At 42.9% G+C, this 18188-nt stretch overlaps 1 protein-coding gene across 1 annotated transcript; it reads left to right on the forward strand.

Moving 5' to 3' along the window:
* Nucleotides 1-3062: 3062 nt before the first annotated feature.
* Nucleotides 3063-17870, forward strand: LOC133785032 (uncharacterized). Its single transcript, XM_062224293.1, has 2 exons — nucleotides 3063-3398; nucleotides 17802-17870. The coding sequence occupies exons 1-2, from the start codon at nucleotides 3063-3065 to the stop codon at nucleotides 17868-17870; spliced, it is 405 nt and encodes a 134-aa protein (XP_062080277.1).
* The last annotated feature ends 318 nt before the right edge of the window (nucleotides 17871-18188 follow it).

Below are 18188 nucleotides of genomic sequence, written 5' to 3' on the forward strand. Positions count from 1 at the left end.
TTTTGTTCTTTTTTTTAGTACAAAAATTAAAATAACTAGTAGAAGAATTTACTAAGTGTTGACCCTCGATTTGGCCAATGACACGGAGTAAAATATATGACAGAAAATGAGACAACAATTAAGAGTTTGATCTAATGGAAAAGAAGGGAACACCAATGATTTATAGTGGTTCGGCCCCAAAGAATGGTAATGACCTACATCCACTTAGTGATATTATTGATTGAGTCTCAAAGCCATGATCAAAGAGCTAGGGTTCTTGAGTTTCAGCAACTTTGGGAGAATTACAATAAAACGATGGATAATCGCACTATTGCTCTCTCTCTCTCAATACTCAAGAAAAAGATTCAGAGATCAAAAAGTCCATTCCTTGAGCTATTTCATCTATATTTATAGGCTCAAGAGGGGTTACATGGGCCAATGGGCCTTAACTCTCCTTAATATCTGCGTATCAAGGTAATAAAGAGGAAATAATCAACGTAGTTATTACAAGATTATGACTCTTAAAGGAAATAAACCGAATCATACGACTAGCCTGGTCGTATCTAATAGCTAAGCTTTGATGAAGCATCGAAGAGCTCGTCGACAGACGAACAACACCCCTTCTTAATGACGATGACACGTGTCACCCTCGTGTACAAAATTCCTGCCACGTCATTCATCGTCATTTTGGGTAAACATTTTCCCCCAAATTTATTTTACTACGACTAGCATAAGTAGACTTAGGAAACTGACTCTTTGCTTACCCCACCAATTCTGTCAAAGTCGCCCATGCTTTCTTGAAAAAGGTGATCAATCATGTCCAATCAAGTCTTTTCAATTTCCCAAAAACTTGTCTAACAGCTATTACACTTCCCCATACTTTGAAAACAGTAATTCATGATTAGCCCTTTTATGGTGTCGCAGTCACTATAAATAATACCCATAAATCCACATTTTCACTTTTTACTTTTCACTCGCCATCTCCTTTTCAAGAACTTTGACCTTCAGAGCCCAGAAATCCCAGGAACTTTCATCGCTAATCCAAGGAACTTTCATCCGGACGCTCAAAGCTTTCGTGTTCAGACTCCACCTTTCATCTAAGTAAGTTTCATGAACCTTTCATTTGTTTAAGTTGCCATGCAGAGTTGTTTTTTATTTGTTTCGTATCTGAGTTCTTGGCTGTTCTTAACCGAAACTGTCTTGGGGTAAATGGGCATGTTGAACGATGCTTGATAGGGTAGTGAAAAAATGTTTCATAGGAGTTAGGAGTCAGTTTGATAGTCGAGATTGTAGATTTAGGGGCGTAAAATTGAAATAAAAATTCGATTTTTAAGCTAGTTGAAAAGCTGGGTTTTTCCCGCCCTTTCGGAGTCGAAAAAGCTTTTTCTGAAAAACTTTTTACTTCCGCTTTTTAATCCGTTTCTCAAACTGCTCGTATAAAACGTAGTGTTTTTGCTAGAATGATGCTGGCCGTATAAAAGCTTAACTTTTATACGCGAGCAACGTTATTCCAACTCTCAACACAGATTTTTAGGCTTTACGTTCTCATCTCCTCCTTTCTCTGTTCGCAGCTTTTCATGCAAGATCCGTGGGTAGGTAAGATGCCTATCAACGACAACATGCTAGCCCAATCGCTTGAGGACGAGGAGCAACCGTCGCTGTTGGTACCAGGAATTCCTTTTTCTCGAGCTACCCCAAACATTTCATCGTCCCCATGCCAAAATATGGGTAGTGTTAAGTCTAAAGCCCAGAAAAAGAAACCTTCCAACCCTTCAGATCAGCCTGCTCCTCAGGCTGAAATTCCCTCGACCAGCGGTCAAGAAAGAAATATACCCGACCCTAGCATTCAAACTCGTGCTCAACTTCGAAACGCCATTCAACCAGATGTTCAATGGTACGTCGCCCCTCCTAGCCGAGTAACGGTTAGGATGATTTCCAATTATATTTAAAAATACAAACTTCATGGGGTGACCCTAGTCCAACCCACCAGAGACCAAAGGGCAAATCTGTCTAGAGGCGCATACAGCGCCTGGTCGAGGTATCACATCGAGGCAGGAGCGATCCTGCCTCTTCATCCTTTCTTCCAGGGAGTGGCCAATTATTTCGTGGCCGCTCCTTTTCAAATAATCCCTAACGGATATAGAATGCTTTCTGCACTCTATATCCTTTATAGCCATAAGAAATGGCCTGTCCCCACGCCACATGAGCTCAACTACCCGTTCGACCTAAAATCCAACCCCAACCAGGAAAACACGGGCTTCTTCCATTTCTGCCACTAGGAAACAGGTCGCACTTTCCTGACTGACACTACTTTTATCTCAAACGTGGGGAAGTACCATCTGGAGTACTTTCTGACTACTGACATGGTCGTGAACAACGTGGCCTTCACACAAGGAGGTAAAGTCTTTGCACCCTTGGTCGTTTATTTTTCTTTAATTTTTACTACATTTTCCTTAGTTTTTTAGCGCCTTTCAAGCCCATGGTTGTGACCAGACCCTACTCTAGACATGGAGGTCTGATTAGCCCTCTTGGCCAGCTTGACCGACATAGAGAAGAGCGTCAAGCATATGGTCACAGAGGCTAACCTGAGGCTGGTCGGACTTTTGGCACCTCTCCAGGATGTGAGGGAGTCAACAGCGGGAAGTGCCACTGGCGAGATTCCCGAGCAGCACCAAGACGTGTCACAACCTCAAAGGAGGAGGACAACTGGAGTGACAATTAGGGAACCCTCCAGAACCCCGCGAGCTACTTCCCCCCCCCCCCACTGGGAAAGGGAAAAAAGAAAGCCACTGAACCTCTCAAGGAATCTTTGGATGAGAATGGTACTGATCTTTCGCTCTTAGAAAGTTTGCCAATTCCCTGTCACTTATTTGACAGGGATGACAACTTTAAGTATGCTCCCAATTTAGATTCATACTTCTTCATGCCCGAGAGTGAGTGTAACACTTGTAGAGTATTTAATGTAGCGACCAGTAATGATAACTCGGGTATTTTACTTACGATTTTCTTCGTTTCTTTTCTTGACATAAAATACTCAGTCGTTTGTACTATCTCACTGTTCGTGTATTTGCTTTCTTGCAGACATGGAATCTGAAAACGTGTTTCATATGTACTGTGCTCCCAAGGCTCCTGAAGCTCCTGCGAGCAAGAAGAAAGCAAGCAGTCGGCATCACGGGGAAAGCAGTAAAGCGCCTTCGGCCAACAAAACCCGTACTGCAGACCCTCCGGCAGACATACCTTCAATAAATGCAACACCACCTCCTTCTCCCCTCGAGCAGGAAAATCTTCCTGCTCCAGTCGGGTCGACACCTTCCCCATCGACTACGGCTGACCAGACTCAACAGGCTGCCCCTGATTCCACAGGGGGTGACATATCAAGCCGTGCCCTCAGATCAACCAAGGACTTTGCATCTGTTTCAGTTCATTAGGGGCTGCTCGTGGGATTTTGGAGAACCTCTGTCACTTGTCGCACCTCCGTATGAATTCCATCGAGTCTTCATTCATTGTTGGCCAGAAATACCCTTGCCTCAGGATCTTTTCGACAAGCTTTGCCCCCAGCGTGGTCCACGCAAAAGCCTTCGTGTTCCTCTTTCATCAATTCTTTGGCTTTCTCTTTCGAACACATCTGAGGAGTGGCATTGAGAATCCCTTCGATACAAGATTCCATCGACTAGGATATACCTAGCAGCCTGTCGCTGAAGGATCCTAGCTTTGTTTCTGTCCGTTGGTAACACGTCTTGTGTCAGATACTCCACGTCTAGTTCCATCCATGTATCCACCACCTGGATCACCAGATTGGTCTCCTCTGCTTGGATGCTTGGCACATATAGTTGTTCAACTAGTACTATGTTTAGAGTGTCAGCATCCTTCGCACTTGCTAATTTGGCCAAAGAATCATCGTTTGGATTCTGGTCACAAGGTACTTGCTGAAGGGTGTACTTGTCAAACTGTGCTAATAGATCCTTTGTTTTGTTTAAATAGGCAACCATCTTTAAACCTCGGGCTTGGTACTCTCCCATGACTTGATTTACCACCAACTGAGAGTCACTGTAGATGTCAAGTACCTTTATATTCATGTCCCTGGCTAATCGTAACTCAGCGAGCAACGCTTCATACTCAGCCTCGTTGTTGGAAGCGGTGAAATCAAACCTGATTGCACAGTGAAACCGATGCCCTTCAGGTGTAATCAGGATCACCCCTGCGCCTGCATGATACTCATTGGAAGAGCCGTATGTAAATAACTTCCATGAGTGAGGTTGGTTTTGAGACTCAGGCTCTTCAGGCTCTTCGGTCTGCTTGCTATTTGTAAGTTCAGTGAACTCTGCAATGAAGTCAGCCAGGGCTTGCCCTTTTATTGCTGCTCGCTATAAGTAAGAGATATCAAACTGCCCAAATTTGACTGCCCATTTCAACAATCTACCCGCAGCCTCTGGCTTTTGCAAAACCTGCCGTAGAGGCTGGTCAGTCAAAACCGTGATTGGGTGAGCTTGAAAGTAAGGTCGCAGCTTCCTTGAGGCCAAAATTAAGCAATAGGCTAACTTTTCAATTGGTGGATATCGCTGCTCTGCTCCAATTAGCATTTTGCTTACATAATAAATGACCTTCTGTATGCCGTCTTCTTCTCTTACTAAGACAGCACTAGCAGCATATTCCGTAATCGCCAAGTATACAAACAAAGTCTCCTCATTGACTAGTTTTGATCGGACAGGTGATTGCACCATGTGAGTCTTTAATGCTTGGAAAGCCTGCTCGCACTCCTCCGTCCATTCAAATTTTTTGTTGCCTCTAAGTAGATTAAAATGTGGAATGCACTTGTCCATTGACTTCGAAATAAATCTACTGAGAGCGGCAATTCTACCGGTTAAACTTTGAACATCCTTAATCTTTGCTGGCAATTTCATATCGATCAGGGCTTTGATTTTCTCTGGATTGGCTTCAATTCCTCTTGAGTTAACTATAAATCCCAAGAACTTCCCTGATCCTACTCCGAAGGAGCATTTGAGGGGATTTAGCTTCATCTAATATTTGTTCAAGACGTTGAAGCACTCCTGCAAATCCTTTATATGCCCTTCTGCCTTCTTTGACTTGACCAACATGTCGTCGACATAGACCTCCATGTTTGTGCTGATCAGTTCCTTAAACATGTGGTTGACTAGTCGCTGGTAAGTCACACTAGTGTTTTTCAAATCGAAGGGCATAACTTTGTAACAGTAAAGCCCTGTATCAGTCTGAAAGCTAGTGTGATCCTCATCAGGGGGATGCATAATCATCTGATTATATCTGGAGTATGCATCCATAAAAGAGAGAATCTCATGCCCTGCAGTGGCATCGGCCAGTTGGTCGATCCTAGGGAGTGGGAAACAATCCTTGGGGCAGGGTTTATTGAGGTCTGTGAAAACCACGCATGTTTGCCACTTGCCATTCGGCTTGGAAACTAGGACAGGATTAGAGACCCACGATGGATAAAATGCCACCCTGATGAACCCATTCTCATTTAGCTTCTCGACTTATTCTTTTAGGGCCTTTGATCTATCTTTATCGAGCATCCTTCTTTTCTGTTGCACGGGTGGAAAACTCTTGTCGATGTTCAGGACATGGCTGATGACTGTGGGGTCTATTCCAACTATGTCTTTGTGTGACTAGGCGAATACATCCTATTCCTCCTCAAAAACTCCACTAGTGCTTGTTTTGTTGTTGTCTCTAAGGTTTTACCGACTTTCATAACCCTGGTTGGATATTCTTCATCGAGTTGGACCTCTTCAAGGTCCTCGATGGGTCCTATTTCTTCCTCAAAATCCCCAAAGCGAGGATCCAAATCTCTATCCTCACTTTGGGCAACGCCCTATTTGGTGACATTATCACCTGACTAGGCCTGAGCATCAATTTCCATTTGCAACTTTTTTTTGGGAACATCTCTCGATACACCTTTCTTTGCCTTGGTTATCGAGGCGTTGTAGCACTCCCTTGCTTCCCGCTGATTTCCCAATACGCATCCTACCCCTGCGTCTGTTGGGAATTTCATGGCAAGGTGCCATATTGAAGTGACGGCCTGTAGGTCGACCAGAATTTGTCTCCCAATTATAGCATTGTATGCCGAAGGACAATCAAATACTATGAAAGTAGCGAGTAATGTCTTGTTAGCAGGTGCAGTACCTGCTGTAGCTGGAAGCCTAATCAACCCCGTTGGGCCTAGCCCTTCACCGAAAAAACCATAGATGGTTTGGTTGCATGGCTCTAGGTCCTTGACGGACAACTTCATTCTTTCCAGCAAAGACTTGTATAGGATGTTGACCGAACATCCTGTGTCAACCAACACCCTCTTCACCATCATGTTGACAATTTGTACGTCTACGACCAGCAGATTGGAGTGTGGGAATCGTACGTGCTGGGCATCATCTTCAGAGAAGGTTATCAATCCCTCCTCTGTTCGAGCCTTTTTTGGTGCTCGATCCTCCACACACATCATCTCGATGTCCTGGTCGTGGCATAGGGTTCGAGCATATCTTTCCCTTTCCTTCCCACTGTCCCTTGCAAGATGTGGGCCTCCGCAGATGGTGAGTAATGTGCCTGCCACTGGAGCTGGCTGTAGAGGTGGTGAGCGCTGGCGTGCAAGCGCCTGCTTGTTGCCACCTTGAGCCTCTCGCTGAGACCCTCCTATGGCTCACACATATCTTCTTAGATGTTGCTACCTAATCACGAACTCAATCTCGTCTTTCAACTAGTTGCATTCGTTGGTGTCGTGCCCATAGTCATTGTGAAAATGACAGAACTTCGTCATATCTCTCTTGGAGATATCTTTCCTCATAGGTGCGGGTCGTTTGTAAGGCTCGCTTGAGCTGGTCGCCTGGTAGACTTCCGCTCGGCTTTCGACAAGGGTCGTGTAGTTAGTGAATCTCGGCTTGTATTGACTGCCTTTGGGGAGTTTATTTTCAGAAGCTGAGGGTTCATTGTTTGCCTGCTTTCAAACGTTCCTACCACTGCCATTCCCATTGCCCTTGCCATTGCTATTGGGCTTTTCTGACCCGTTGGTGGCCTTGGCGGTTTCTTTGTTCATTCCCTTGTCTTTAATTGGCGATTTCCCTTCATTGGCAATCGCGTCCTCAAGCTTGATATATCGATCAGGCCGATCCAAAAACTCATGGGTACTTCTTACCCCATTCTTTCTGAGGCTACTCCCGAGGGGTGAATGGCGCCTAACCCCAGAAGTTAGGGCCATCATCTTGCCTTCATCACCCATTGTCTTGGCTCCAACTCCTATTTGCATGAAGTGTTGGACATATTCCTTTAAGGGTTCTCCCTCCTTCTGACATATCTCGACCAGCTGGTTAGCCTTTGTGGGGTGTACGCTACCCGCGTAGAATTGTCCGTAGAATTCTTTTAGGAACATTTCCCAAGATACTATACTAGCAGGAGGGAACTTGAAGAACCACTCCTGGGAGGTGTCAGATAGTATCGCGGGGAAGATGCTGCAGCGGGCATCTTCCGACACTTTCTATATATCCATTTGTATCTCAAACTTGTTAACGTGAGATACTGGGTCTCCGTACCCATCAAAGTTCAGCAATGTTGGCATCTTGAACTTACTGGGGGTTTCAGCCGCAGCAATCCTCTGTACAAAGGGAGTGCCCCTCCTCCTATCTTACTTTATGTGGGATGTCTATCCCTCGACCAGCTACTGTACTCCTTGGTTTAGAGCATCAATCTAAGCCTGAATCGCTTCTTGGACTACAAGGTCGACCTGTGCTGGGGGAGCGTACTCATCATGTCTTTCACGTCGGTCGTTGAGTACGTCCCTTAAATCGTCATCCCTATGTCTCTGCTCGCTAACTCCTAGCCGATCAAAGACGTTCTGCTGCCTAGGCTACCCCCCAACATTATGGCTAGCTAGCCTGTTTTCTCTAGGCGGGGGGCTTCTGCCTCCACCTCTTTCCTCATTCCTCTGACCAACATTTCCTCTGTCAGAATTGACTTCATTATAGTCATGGCCATCTCCAAACTGTGGCTGACTACGACGTGACCGATTGTTCACACTATTTCCTCCTCGGGCTGGCATCTCCTAATTGTCAAGGGGAGGCCTACGCTGGTCGTTGGGTCCCCGTGCATTGTTATGCCGTGGGGGACCCCTGACCATAGAGCCTGACTCGATGTTCCTTCTGTTAGCAGAAGGACGCTATCCCTTGCTCGGTAGATTCGGCTCTTCATCCCTTGGGCGTCTAGGGCTGCGAGGCGGTTTCCCGGTCCTATTCTGCCTTGGGCGCTGGGGATTGCCTCGACCAGCCTGAGAGGGAGGGTGCTATTCAGGATCCCTAGCTGGGATATCATCCTAAGCCATAGGTGGCAGCTTCGCCCTTTGAGGGCTTGGTGGCTGGAGGGGAGGACTAGAATTGGGAGTCCTCTGCGGTGGCGCACTAGGTGGCTGATCTGGCTGAGAGGCTGGCATAGCCTGACTTTGAGCTAATTGGTTGGCTGCTTCGAGAGCGGCCATGGCATCCCTCTACCGACGGTCCATGTCCGCCTACCGTTCACTCAGCTCCTAGTGCTAACATTCTATTACTCTTTGCTGCAGCGCCAATGTCTCTGCATCATTCTCCTGCTTTGCCCTCAGATTAGCCAACTCATCTTGCAACACCTCTAATGTCGCCCTCAGTGTTTTGGAATCTAACTCCTCCACTTCAAACTCCAAATGGGGTTCATTCTTAGCCACATTTGGGGGAGGAGGTTGGGATGATGCAGCGCCAACGGTCTGTCCAGTCTTCTTGGATGTCTTTGCCATTATATTTTCTTACAGTATTTTATCAAGCTCTCAATGAAAGCACCAGAATGTTGACCCTCGATTTTGGCCAACGACACGGAGTCAAATATACGACAAAAAATGAGACAACAATTAAGAGTTTATCTAATGGAAAATAAGGGAACACCAACAATTTATAGTGGTTCGGCCCCAAAGAATGGTAATGACCTACATCCACTTAGTGCTATTATTGATATTGAGTCTGAAAGTCGTGATCAAAGAACTAGGGTTCTTGAGTTACAGCAACTTTGGGAGAATTACAATAAAACGAAGGATAATCACACTATTGCTCTCTCTCTCTCTCAGTACTAAGGAAAAAGATTCAGAGATCAAAAAGTCCCTTCCTTGAGCTAATTCATCTATATTTATAGGCTCAAGGGGGATTACATGGGCCAATGGGCCTTAACTCTCCTTAATATCCGCGTATCAAGGTAATAAAGAGGAAATAATCAACGTAGTTATTACAAGATTATGATTGTTAAAGGAAATAAACTGAATCATACGACCAGCCTGGTCGTATCTAATAGCTAATTTGATGAAGCATCGAGGAGCTGGTCGACAGACAAACAACACCCTTTCTTAATGACGCTGACACGTGTTACCCTTGTGTACAAAATTCTTGCCACATCATCCGCAGCCATTTTGGTTAAACACTAACCTTGAGATAAATTTCGTTTCTTTTCTTCTTGCAACTCCTCGGCAACGGTACCAAAAATTTGATGGACCCAAAACGGGTATGTTTTAAATATTTATATCGCAAACGCACGAATCGTTCATATAGAATAGTGATCGTATAAGCAAGGATGTCGAACCCAAAGGAGTTGTCTAAAATCGAAAATAAAACTATTTTAAATCAAAATTAATAAATTCTAACCTAGCTCCAAAGATTGATGAGATTTTTGTATAATAAAAATAAAATAAAATAAAATAATAAAGTTATTAAAGACAATATATATACTTAAATTAATAATTTTAAACAAGATGGTAAAAGAAAGATTATTAAGATAATAGAATCCACAAAATATAAGTTCAATAATATTTAAAAGTACATTGATTCCCAAGTTTTAGAAATAGTAGAAATTAATCAAACCATCACTTATTCAAATTAGATATTCTATTTAAGCACAAGTTTTTATAAAAATATAGGATCTATCTTCACTTTTCAGAAAGTATAATTTCAAAGCATTTAGTGTAAATCAATCTAATGAAATAACAAATAAATCAATGAATATTATTTATAAGGCAAAACATAATATTTTTGTTCTAAGCATTAGATGTGTATAATTTAATGACACATCTTACACAAAGAATATTATGTTTTTGCACTAATGAAGAACAAAGTGTAATTATGAGCTAACAATAAAAAATACATGATATTTAAGATGAAAGAAAATATTTGAAGAAGAAAATCCATAAATTTTATTTCACAAAATGGGAAATCAACATACAAAATAAATACTATCTAGTTACATATTGTTTCAACATCACCTTAATAATCTTTAAAAGATTAGAAACTCATAACTAGAATAGAAATTACAAACAAAAAAATTACAAACATAAATAGAAAATTTTGGAGGAGAAACCCCCAAATTTTTCCTCTAAAAACTCATAGAAAAAATGGCCAAAAAGAAGAAAAAGATGAAGAGAATTGAGAGGTCTTGAAATTGTAGAACTTGTGTAGTGTAACCTGTCCCAAAATTAAGCACACCCCAAATGGTCTTGAAAATTCCCTATTTATAGCCAAAATGAGAGTATTAAAATAATCAATTTAAATTAATTAAATTGATTAAATTATGGCAAATAGGAGTAAATTATACGGTGTAATGATGATGTTTTGGGGTAAAATGTATAGAAAAGTTTGGGTAAAATGTTGGCATTTTTGGGCATTGTGGGACAAGGGGACAATTGGTGCTTTTGTTGGGCTCAAAATGCACAAAGGGGCTAGTGGCAAGCTTGGTCTTCGGTGGGCAGGAGCAGCTGGCTGGAGCTTGGGGGCATTGGGTTTGGCTAGAGGTGTGCGTCTGGGTGCAACAGGCGGGTGGGCTGCTATCTTGGATTGGGCCCAACTGGGCTTCGGGTGCAGCTGGTCTTGGAGTCAGGCAGGCCCATGGCTGGAGGAAAGGAGGCAGGCCCACGGTTGGGCAGGAGCCATGGCTGGAGGGAAATCGTGGGGAGCAGCTTGCGCCGAGTGGTGGGCTGCTGAAGGCTGGGTAAGGAAAAATGCCAACTTCCCTATTCTTTTCCTTGAAAATGTCATTCATTTTTTCTTCATTTTACTTGCTTTTCAGGAGAAATAATGCAACAAATTCTCTTCATAATGTAATATTATATTATATTATAATATAATGTTTTAGATTAAATAAATGTGACAAAGTGTGTCACATATTGTAATATATAATAGAGAGTTACAATACTTTGATATATGAGATATATCCAAATAATGTAACATATTTGGTGTTACAAATTTGTAACTTCCAAATATTACCCTTTATTGTGTGAAATTGTTGTTACACAATATTGAGATGAATTTCATAAAGCCATATGTGATATGGCTGTTAGAGATATGATTTTAACTCCAATAATGTGTTTTGGGAGTTACAAAATCATTTAGGAGGGTTTGGAACCGTTTGGAAAAACAGAACATTTTTAAGTGCTAAAATTGGTCGGTGGACACGACCACTGAATGTTGGTGGCCGTGGCCTGTGGGATAGAGACCAGTGGCCGCGGCCACTAATGTCTCTGTCCGTGGCCACAAGCCAAAAACTAACTAATTTTCAATTTTTTCAATCTTTGTTGAACGGCTCAAAAAACCCAAATAACTCCCAAATCTCTTTCTTAATTCTATATTAATCCAATTAAACATTGGTAACAGCCATGGGGGTTGGTGGAATTTGAAATTCAAATGGTGTCTCTAAACTCTATAAATAGGAGCCTATAGCTCACTTGTAAGACACAACATTTCTATCCATTAGAGCACTTGGCTAGAAACACCTTGAGGCTTGATAATTCCAAAAAGCTTTTCCAATATCTGAGAGAGATCCCTTAGTGCTTGAGTTAGGGGGAAATAAGCTTTTGGACAAATGTTTTAAACCTTGTTCAAGTTGGTGATCCCCAACCCTCTTCACTTAGGTTGTGTAAGTGAGAGTTTACTTGTGTTTCTGTTCTTCATTTTATTCTATTGTTTTTCTTCTTATTCTCTTGTTCTATTTACTTGTATATTTTGTTTAAGAGTCGTAATCTTTTCTTTTGGTCCAAACACTTTATTTTAATTGTAATCTTTTGCTTAGAGTTGTATTCTCATTATTCTCTTCTTCATCATCATCTTCTTCTTTTTCTTTGTTTATTTGTAATTTTCAGTTATAGAGTTGTAACCTTATTTAATCAATCTATATTTATTTGTAATATTATTGCATAGAGTTGTAATATTATTATCATTTTCCATTGAGGCAAAACATTTTTCCTAACAGGATGCGTGTTGGGAAATCAGCGGGAAGCAAGGGATTGGTACAACGCCTCGATAACTAAGGCGAAGAAAGGTGTGTCGAGGGAGGTTCCCGGAAAAGAGTTGCAAATGGCAGTTGATGTACAGGCCCAATCAGGTGATAATGTCACCAAATAGGGCGTTGCCTAAAGTGAGGATAGAGATTTAGATCCTCGCTTTGGGGATTTTGAGGAAGAGATAGGACCCATCGAGGACCTTTAAGAGGTCCAACTCGATGAAGAAAATCCGACCAGGGTTGTGAAAGTCGGTAAAAACTTAGAGACAACAACAAAACAAGCGCTGGTGGAATTTTTGAAGAAAAACCAGGAGATCTTTGCCTGGTTGCATAAAGACATGGTTAGGATAGACCCTGCAGTCATTAGCCATGTCCTTAATATAGACAAATCTCCATTGAGTCCATTCTTTTTTTGAATAAAGAGTGGCCACGTAGCATAATCAGGTCTATCTTCCACCAGTACAACAAAAAAGGAGGCTGCTCGACAAAGATAGATCAAAGGCCTTAAAAGAAGTAGTCGAGAAGCTCAAGGAGAATGGATTCATTAGGGTGGCATTTTATCCATCGTGGGTCTCTAATCCCGTGTTAGTTCCCAAGTCGAATGGCAAATGGCGAACATGCGTGGATTTCACAGACCTCAATAAAGCCTACCCGAAAGATTGTTTCCCACTTCCCAGGATCGACCAACTGGTCGATGCCACTGCAGGGCACGAGATTCTCTTTTTCATGGATGCATACTCCGGGTATAATTAGATTAGTATGCATCCTCCCGATGAGGATCACACTAGCTTTCGGACTGACACGGGGCTTTACTGTTACAAAGTAATGCCCTTCGGTTTGAAAAATGTTGGTGCGACTTACCAGCGACTAGTCAACTACATGGTTAAGGACCTGATCGAGACAAACATGGAGGTATACATCGATGACATGCTGGTTAAGTCGAAGAAGGCAGAAGGGCATATAGAGGATTTGCAACAGTGCTTCAACGTCTTGAACAAATATCAGATGAAGCTAAATCCCTTCAAGTGCTCCTTCAGGGTAGGACAAACATGGATGCATACTCTTGGGATTTATAGTAAACTCGAGAGGAATTGAGGCCAATCCCGAGAAGATCAAAGCCCTGGTCGATATGAAATCGCCAGCGAAAATTAAAGATGTTCAAAGCTTGACCGAAAGAATTGCTGCTCTGAGTAGATTCATTTCCAAATCAACAGACAAATGTGTCCCATTATTTAATCTACTCAGAAGCAATAAAAAGTTCGAATGGACAGAAGAGTGTGAACAGGCTTTTTAATCATTGAAGACACACATGTCGCAACCACCGGTCCTATCAAAGTCAGTTGATAGAGAAACTTTGTTCATCTACTTGACGATCACAGAATACGCTGCTAATGTTGTCTTAGTAAGAGAAGAAGAAGGCGTGCATAAGGTTGTTTATTATGTAAGCAAGAGGCTAATTGGAGCAGAGCTACGATATCCACCTATTGAAAAGTTAGCCTATTGCTTAATTTTAGCCTCCAGAAAATTGCGGCCATACTTCCAAGCTCACCCAATCACGATTTTGATCGATTAGCCTCTACTGCATGTTCTACAGAAGCCAGAGGCCGCAGGTAGATTATTGAAATGGGCGGTCAAACTTGGGTAGTTCGATATCTCTTACTTTCCACGAGCAGCGATAAAAGGGCAAGCCCTGGCTAACTTCATTGTAGAGTTCACTAGACTTCTAGATAGCGAGCAGCCAGAAGCATCTGAAGAACCTGAGCCTCAAAACCAGACTCCCTCATGGAAATTGTTCACGGACGGCTCCTCTAATGAACATCATGCAGGAGCAGGTGTGATTTTGATAACGCCTGAAGGGCATCGATTTTACTGGGCAATCAGGTTTGACTTCACTGCTTCTAACAACGAGGCTGAGTATGAAGCAATGTTCACTGGGTTATGGTTAGCCAGAGACATGGACATAAAGGCACTTGACATTTATAGTGACTCCCAGTTGGCAGTAAATCAGATTATGGGAGAATATAAAGCCTGAGGTTTAAAGATGGTTGCTTACTTAAACAAAACAAAGGATCTATTAGCGCAGTTTGATAAGTACACCCTTCAGCAAGTACCTCGTGACCAGAATTCAAACGCTGATGCTTTGGCCAAGTTAGCAAGTGCGAAGGATGCTGATACGCTGAACATAGTGCCAATTGAACGGCTATCTGTGCCAAGCATCCAAGCAGAGGAGACCACTCTGGTGATCTAGGTGGCGGATACATGGATGGCACCATACATAGAGTATCTGACGCAAGGCGTGTTACCAACGAATAAAAACAAAGCTAGGACCCTTCAGCGGCAGGCCACTAGGTATATCTTGGTCGATGGAATCTTGTACCGAAGGGGATACTCGATGCCACTCCTCAGATGTATTTTAAAAGAGAAGGCCAAAGAATTGATGAAAGAGGTACACGAAGGCTTTTGTGGGGACCACGCTGGGGGGCCCATTGCCTTGATACACAGATATTAAGGATAGTTAAGGCCCATCGGCCCATGTAACCCCCCTTGAGCCTATAAATATGCATGAAATAGCTCAAGGAGGGGACTTTTTGATCTTTGGATCTTTTTCCTTAATATTGAAAGAGAGAGCATATAATGCGATTATCCATTGTCTTGTTTTAATTTTCCCAAGGTTTGTGAAACTCAAGAACCCTAGTTCTTTGATCACGGCATTGGAATTCAATATTAATAATAGCACTAAGTGGACGTAGGTCATTACCATTCATTGGGGTCGAACCACTATAAATCGTTTGTGTTTATTCTTTACCATTAGATTAAACTCTTAATTTTCATCTCATTTTCTGTCGTATTTTTGATTCCGTGTCGTTGGACAAATCGAGGGTCAACAGTACAGGATTAGAGACCCAAGATGGGTAAAATGCTACCTTGATGAATCCATTTTCCTTTAACTTCTCGACTTCTTCCTTCAAGGTTTTAGACCTGTCTATGTCGAGCAGCCTTCTTTTTTGTTGTCTTGGTGGGCGGTTTATGTCTTTGTTCAAGACATGGATGATAACTATCGGGTCGATTCCAACCATGTCTTTATGCGACCAGGAAAAGACTTCTTGGCTCCTCCTTTAAAGCTCCGCCAACTTTTCTTTGATTGTTGTCTCTAAGCTTTTACCGACTTTCACAACTCTGGTCGAATCTTTTTCTTCTAGTTGGACCTCCTCGAGGTCCTCCATGAGTCCAATGCTTTCCTCAAAATCCCCAAAGCGAGGATCTAAGTCCCTATCCTCACTTTGAGCAACAACCTATTTGGTGGCTTGTTCACCAGATTGGGCTTGTGACTCATTTACCAGTAGCAACATTTTTTCTGCTCTTCTCTTCGATCCACACTTCCTTGCCTTTGTGATCGAGGAGTTGTAAAATTCTCTAGCCTTTTGCTGATTTCTCAACATGCACCCAACTCCTGCATCGGTAGGAAACTTCATGGCCAGATGCCAGACTGAAGTTACTGCTTGTAGATCGACTAGGATGGGTCTTCCAATCATGGTGTTATAGGCGGATGGAAAATAAACTACTATAAAAGTAGTGAGTAATGTCCTGTTTGTGAGTGTCGTTCCTACCGTGACCGAAAGTCTGATCGACCCTGTTGGTGATAATCCATCACCAAAGAAACTGTAGATGGTTTGGTTGCATGGTTCTAAGTTTTGCACTAAAATTTCATTCTTTCCAGTGAAGACTTGTATAGAATGTTTACCGAGCTTCCAGTATCTACCAACACTCATTTTACCATCATGTTGGACATTTGAACGTCCACGACTAAACGATCTGAGTGGTGGAATTGGGCATGTTGTGCGTCCAACTCAGAGAAAGTTATTACCTCTTCCTCTGTTCGAGCATGTTTGGGAGTTCGCTCCTCAACGTGTAGCATCTCCATGTCCTATTTGTGACGTAGTGTTCTGGCATATCTCTTCCTTGCCTTACCTGTCACCAGATATATGCGGTCCCCCACAAATAATTTGCAAAGTACCAACGACCGGGGCTGGCTGCAGAGGAGGCGAGCGTTGGCGTACAGGTGCCTACTCGTTGCCTCCGTTAGCCCTTTCCTGGGAGTTCCCCCCTGCTTGTACATATCGTCTCAGATGTCCTTGTCTTATAAGGAACTCGATTTCATCTTTCAACTTGTTACATCCGTTGGCATCATGGCCATAGTCGTTGTGGAAATGATAGAGCTTGGTTGTGTCCCTCTTGGATATATCATTTCTTATCGGGGCTGGTCACCTAAAAGGGACCGTGGCATGGCTGGCCTAATACACTTCTGCTCTGCTATCGAACAGGGCCATGTAGTTAATGAACCTTGGCTTGAATCTGTTCTTCCTAGGGCACTTGTTATCAGATATTGTCTACTCAGTATTTTCCCTTCTTCCTCAATTCTTATTATTACCTTTGTTGTTAGTATCGTTGGATATTTCAAACCCACTTGTGGCCTTTGGAGACTTTCCTTCATTGGCGATATCCTCCTCCAGCTTGATGTACTTGTCTACTCAATCCAAGAATTCTTGAGTGCTCTTGACTCCATTTTTCTGTAGGCTACTCCAAAAGGGAGATTGGTGTTGCACTCCAACTGTGACGGCCATATATTGCATAAACCTCTAGATGTACTTCTTGAGAGGCTCTCCTTCCTTCTGTCATATATCGACCAGTTGATTGGACTCTGTCAGATGAATCTGACCAGCATAAAACAGTCCGTAGAACTCTTTTACAAACATTTCCCATGAAATTATTCTAGCCAGTGGAAATTTGAAGTACCATTTCTGGGCAGCATCAAATAAAGTAGCAGGAAAGGTCCTGCACCGAGCATCTTCAGATACTTTCTTGATGTCCATTTGTATCTCAAACTTATTCACGTGAGATACTTGGTCTTCTCTTCTAGTAAAATTGGGTAGTACATGCATTTTGAATTTGCTTGGGATTTCTTTCATAGCATTTTGAATTTTCTTGGGATTTCTGTGATAGCAATTCTATTGATGAATGGGGTGCCTTTTCTCCAGTTATATTCAATATGGGACATTTTATTCCCGATCATATGTTTCACAGCCTGATTCAAGGCATCTATTTGAGCCTGAATAGCATCTGGTATCGCAAGGGAATGAGCGATCGCTTCAAGTGGGGCATACTCATCGTGCCTTTCCCTTCGACCATTAAGTACGTCCCTTAGGTCCTCATCCCTTCGCCTCTGCTTGCTTTTACCTAGTCGATCAAAGACATTGTGTTGTCTGGGCTACCCCCCAACATTCTGGCTTGTTGGTCAGTTGCCCATCGGAGGTCTCAGACCGCAGAGCTTGAGTACATCTGCCTCCTTCTTCCTGAGGGATGTTGTCCCCAACCAGGAGGGTTCTGTTCGTCAGCTGCTTTACGTCTAGGTCTTCTTGGACGCTACTCGTCCCTATTCTGTCTATGTTGTTGCGGATTACCTCAACCAGCACGAGAGGGTTGTTGCTGCTCGTTATTTCTAGCAAGATTTTGTGTCTGTCTTTCCTGCTGAGCAGTTGGATGTTGTTCCGGTCGCTATGGACTCCTTGGGTCTTGTGGATTTGGAGGACATTTGGGTGATTTGATTGCAGATTTTGAGGAGGATGAGGGTTCGGTGGTAGATTTGGCTTTGGTGCAGGTGGCTGTCCTCGAGCCAACTGAATGGCCGCCTCTAAATCTACTGTAGCGTCTCTTTGTCGACGATCCATGTCAGCCTGTCTTTCACTCAACTCTCGGTGTTGTCAGTCGATCTCCATATGTTCCATTACCATAGTTTTAGCCACGTTCTCTTGGTTAGATTTTAGGGTAGCTAACTCATCTTGCAACACTCCCGAAGTTGTTCGCAAGGTTCCAGCGTTCATCTCCTCTCCTTCCAATTCCACCTGTGGCTCGTCCTCCATTAC

The sequence above is a fragment of the Humulus lupulus genome, chromosome 6 (genome assembly GCF_963169125.1).
Source record: "Humulus lupulus chromosome 6, drHumLupu1.1, whole genome shotgun sequence".
Classification (NCBI taxonomy): domain Eukaryota; kingdom Viridiplantae; phylum Streptophyta; class Magnoliopsida; order Rosales; family Cannabaceae; genus Humulus; species Humulus lupulus.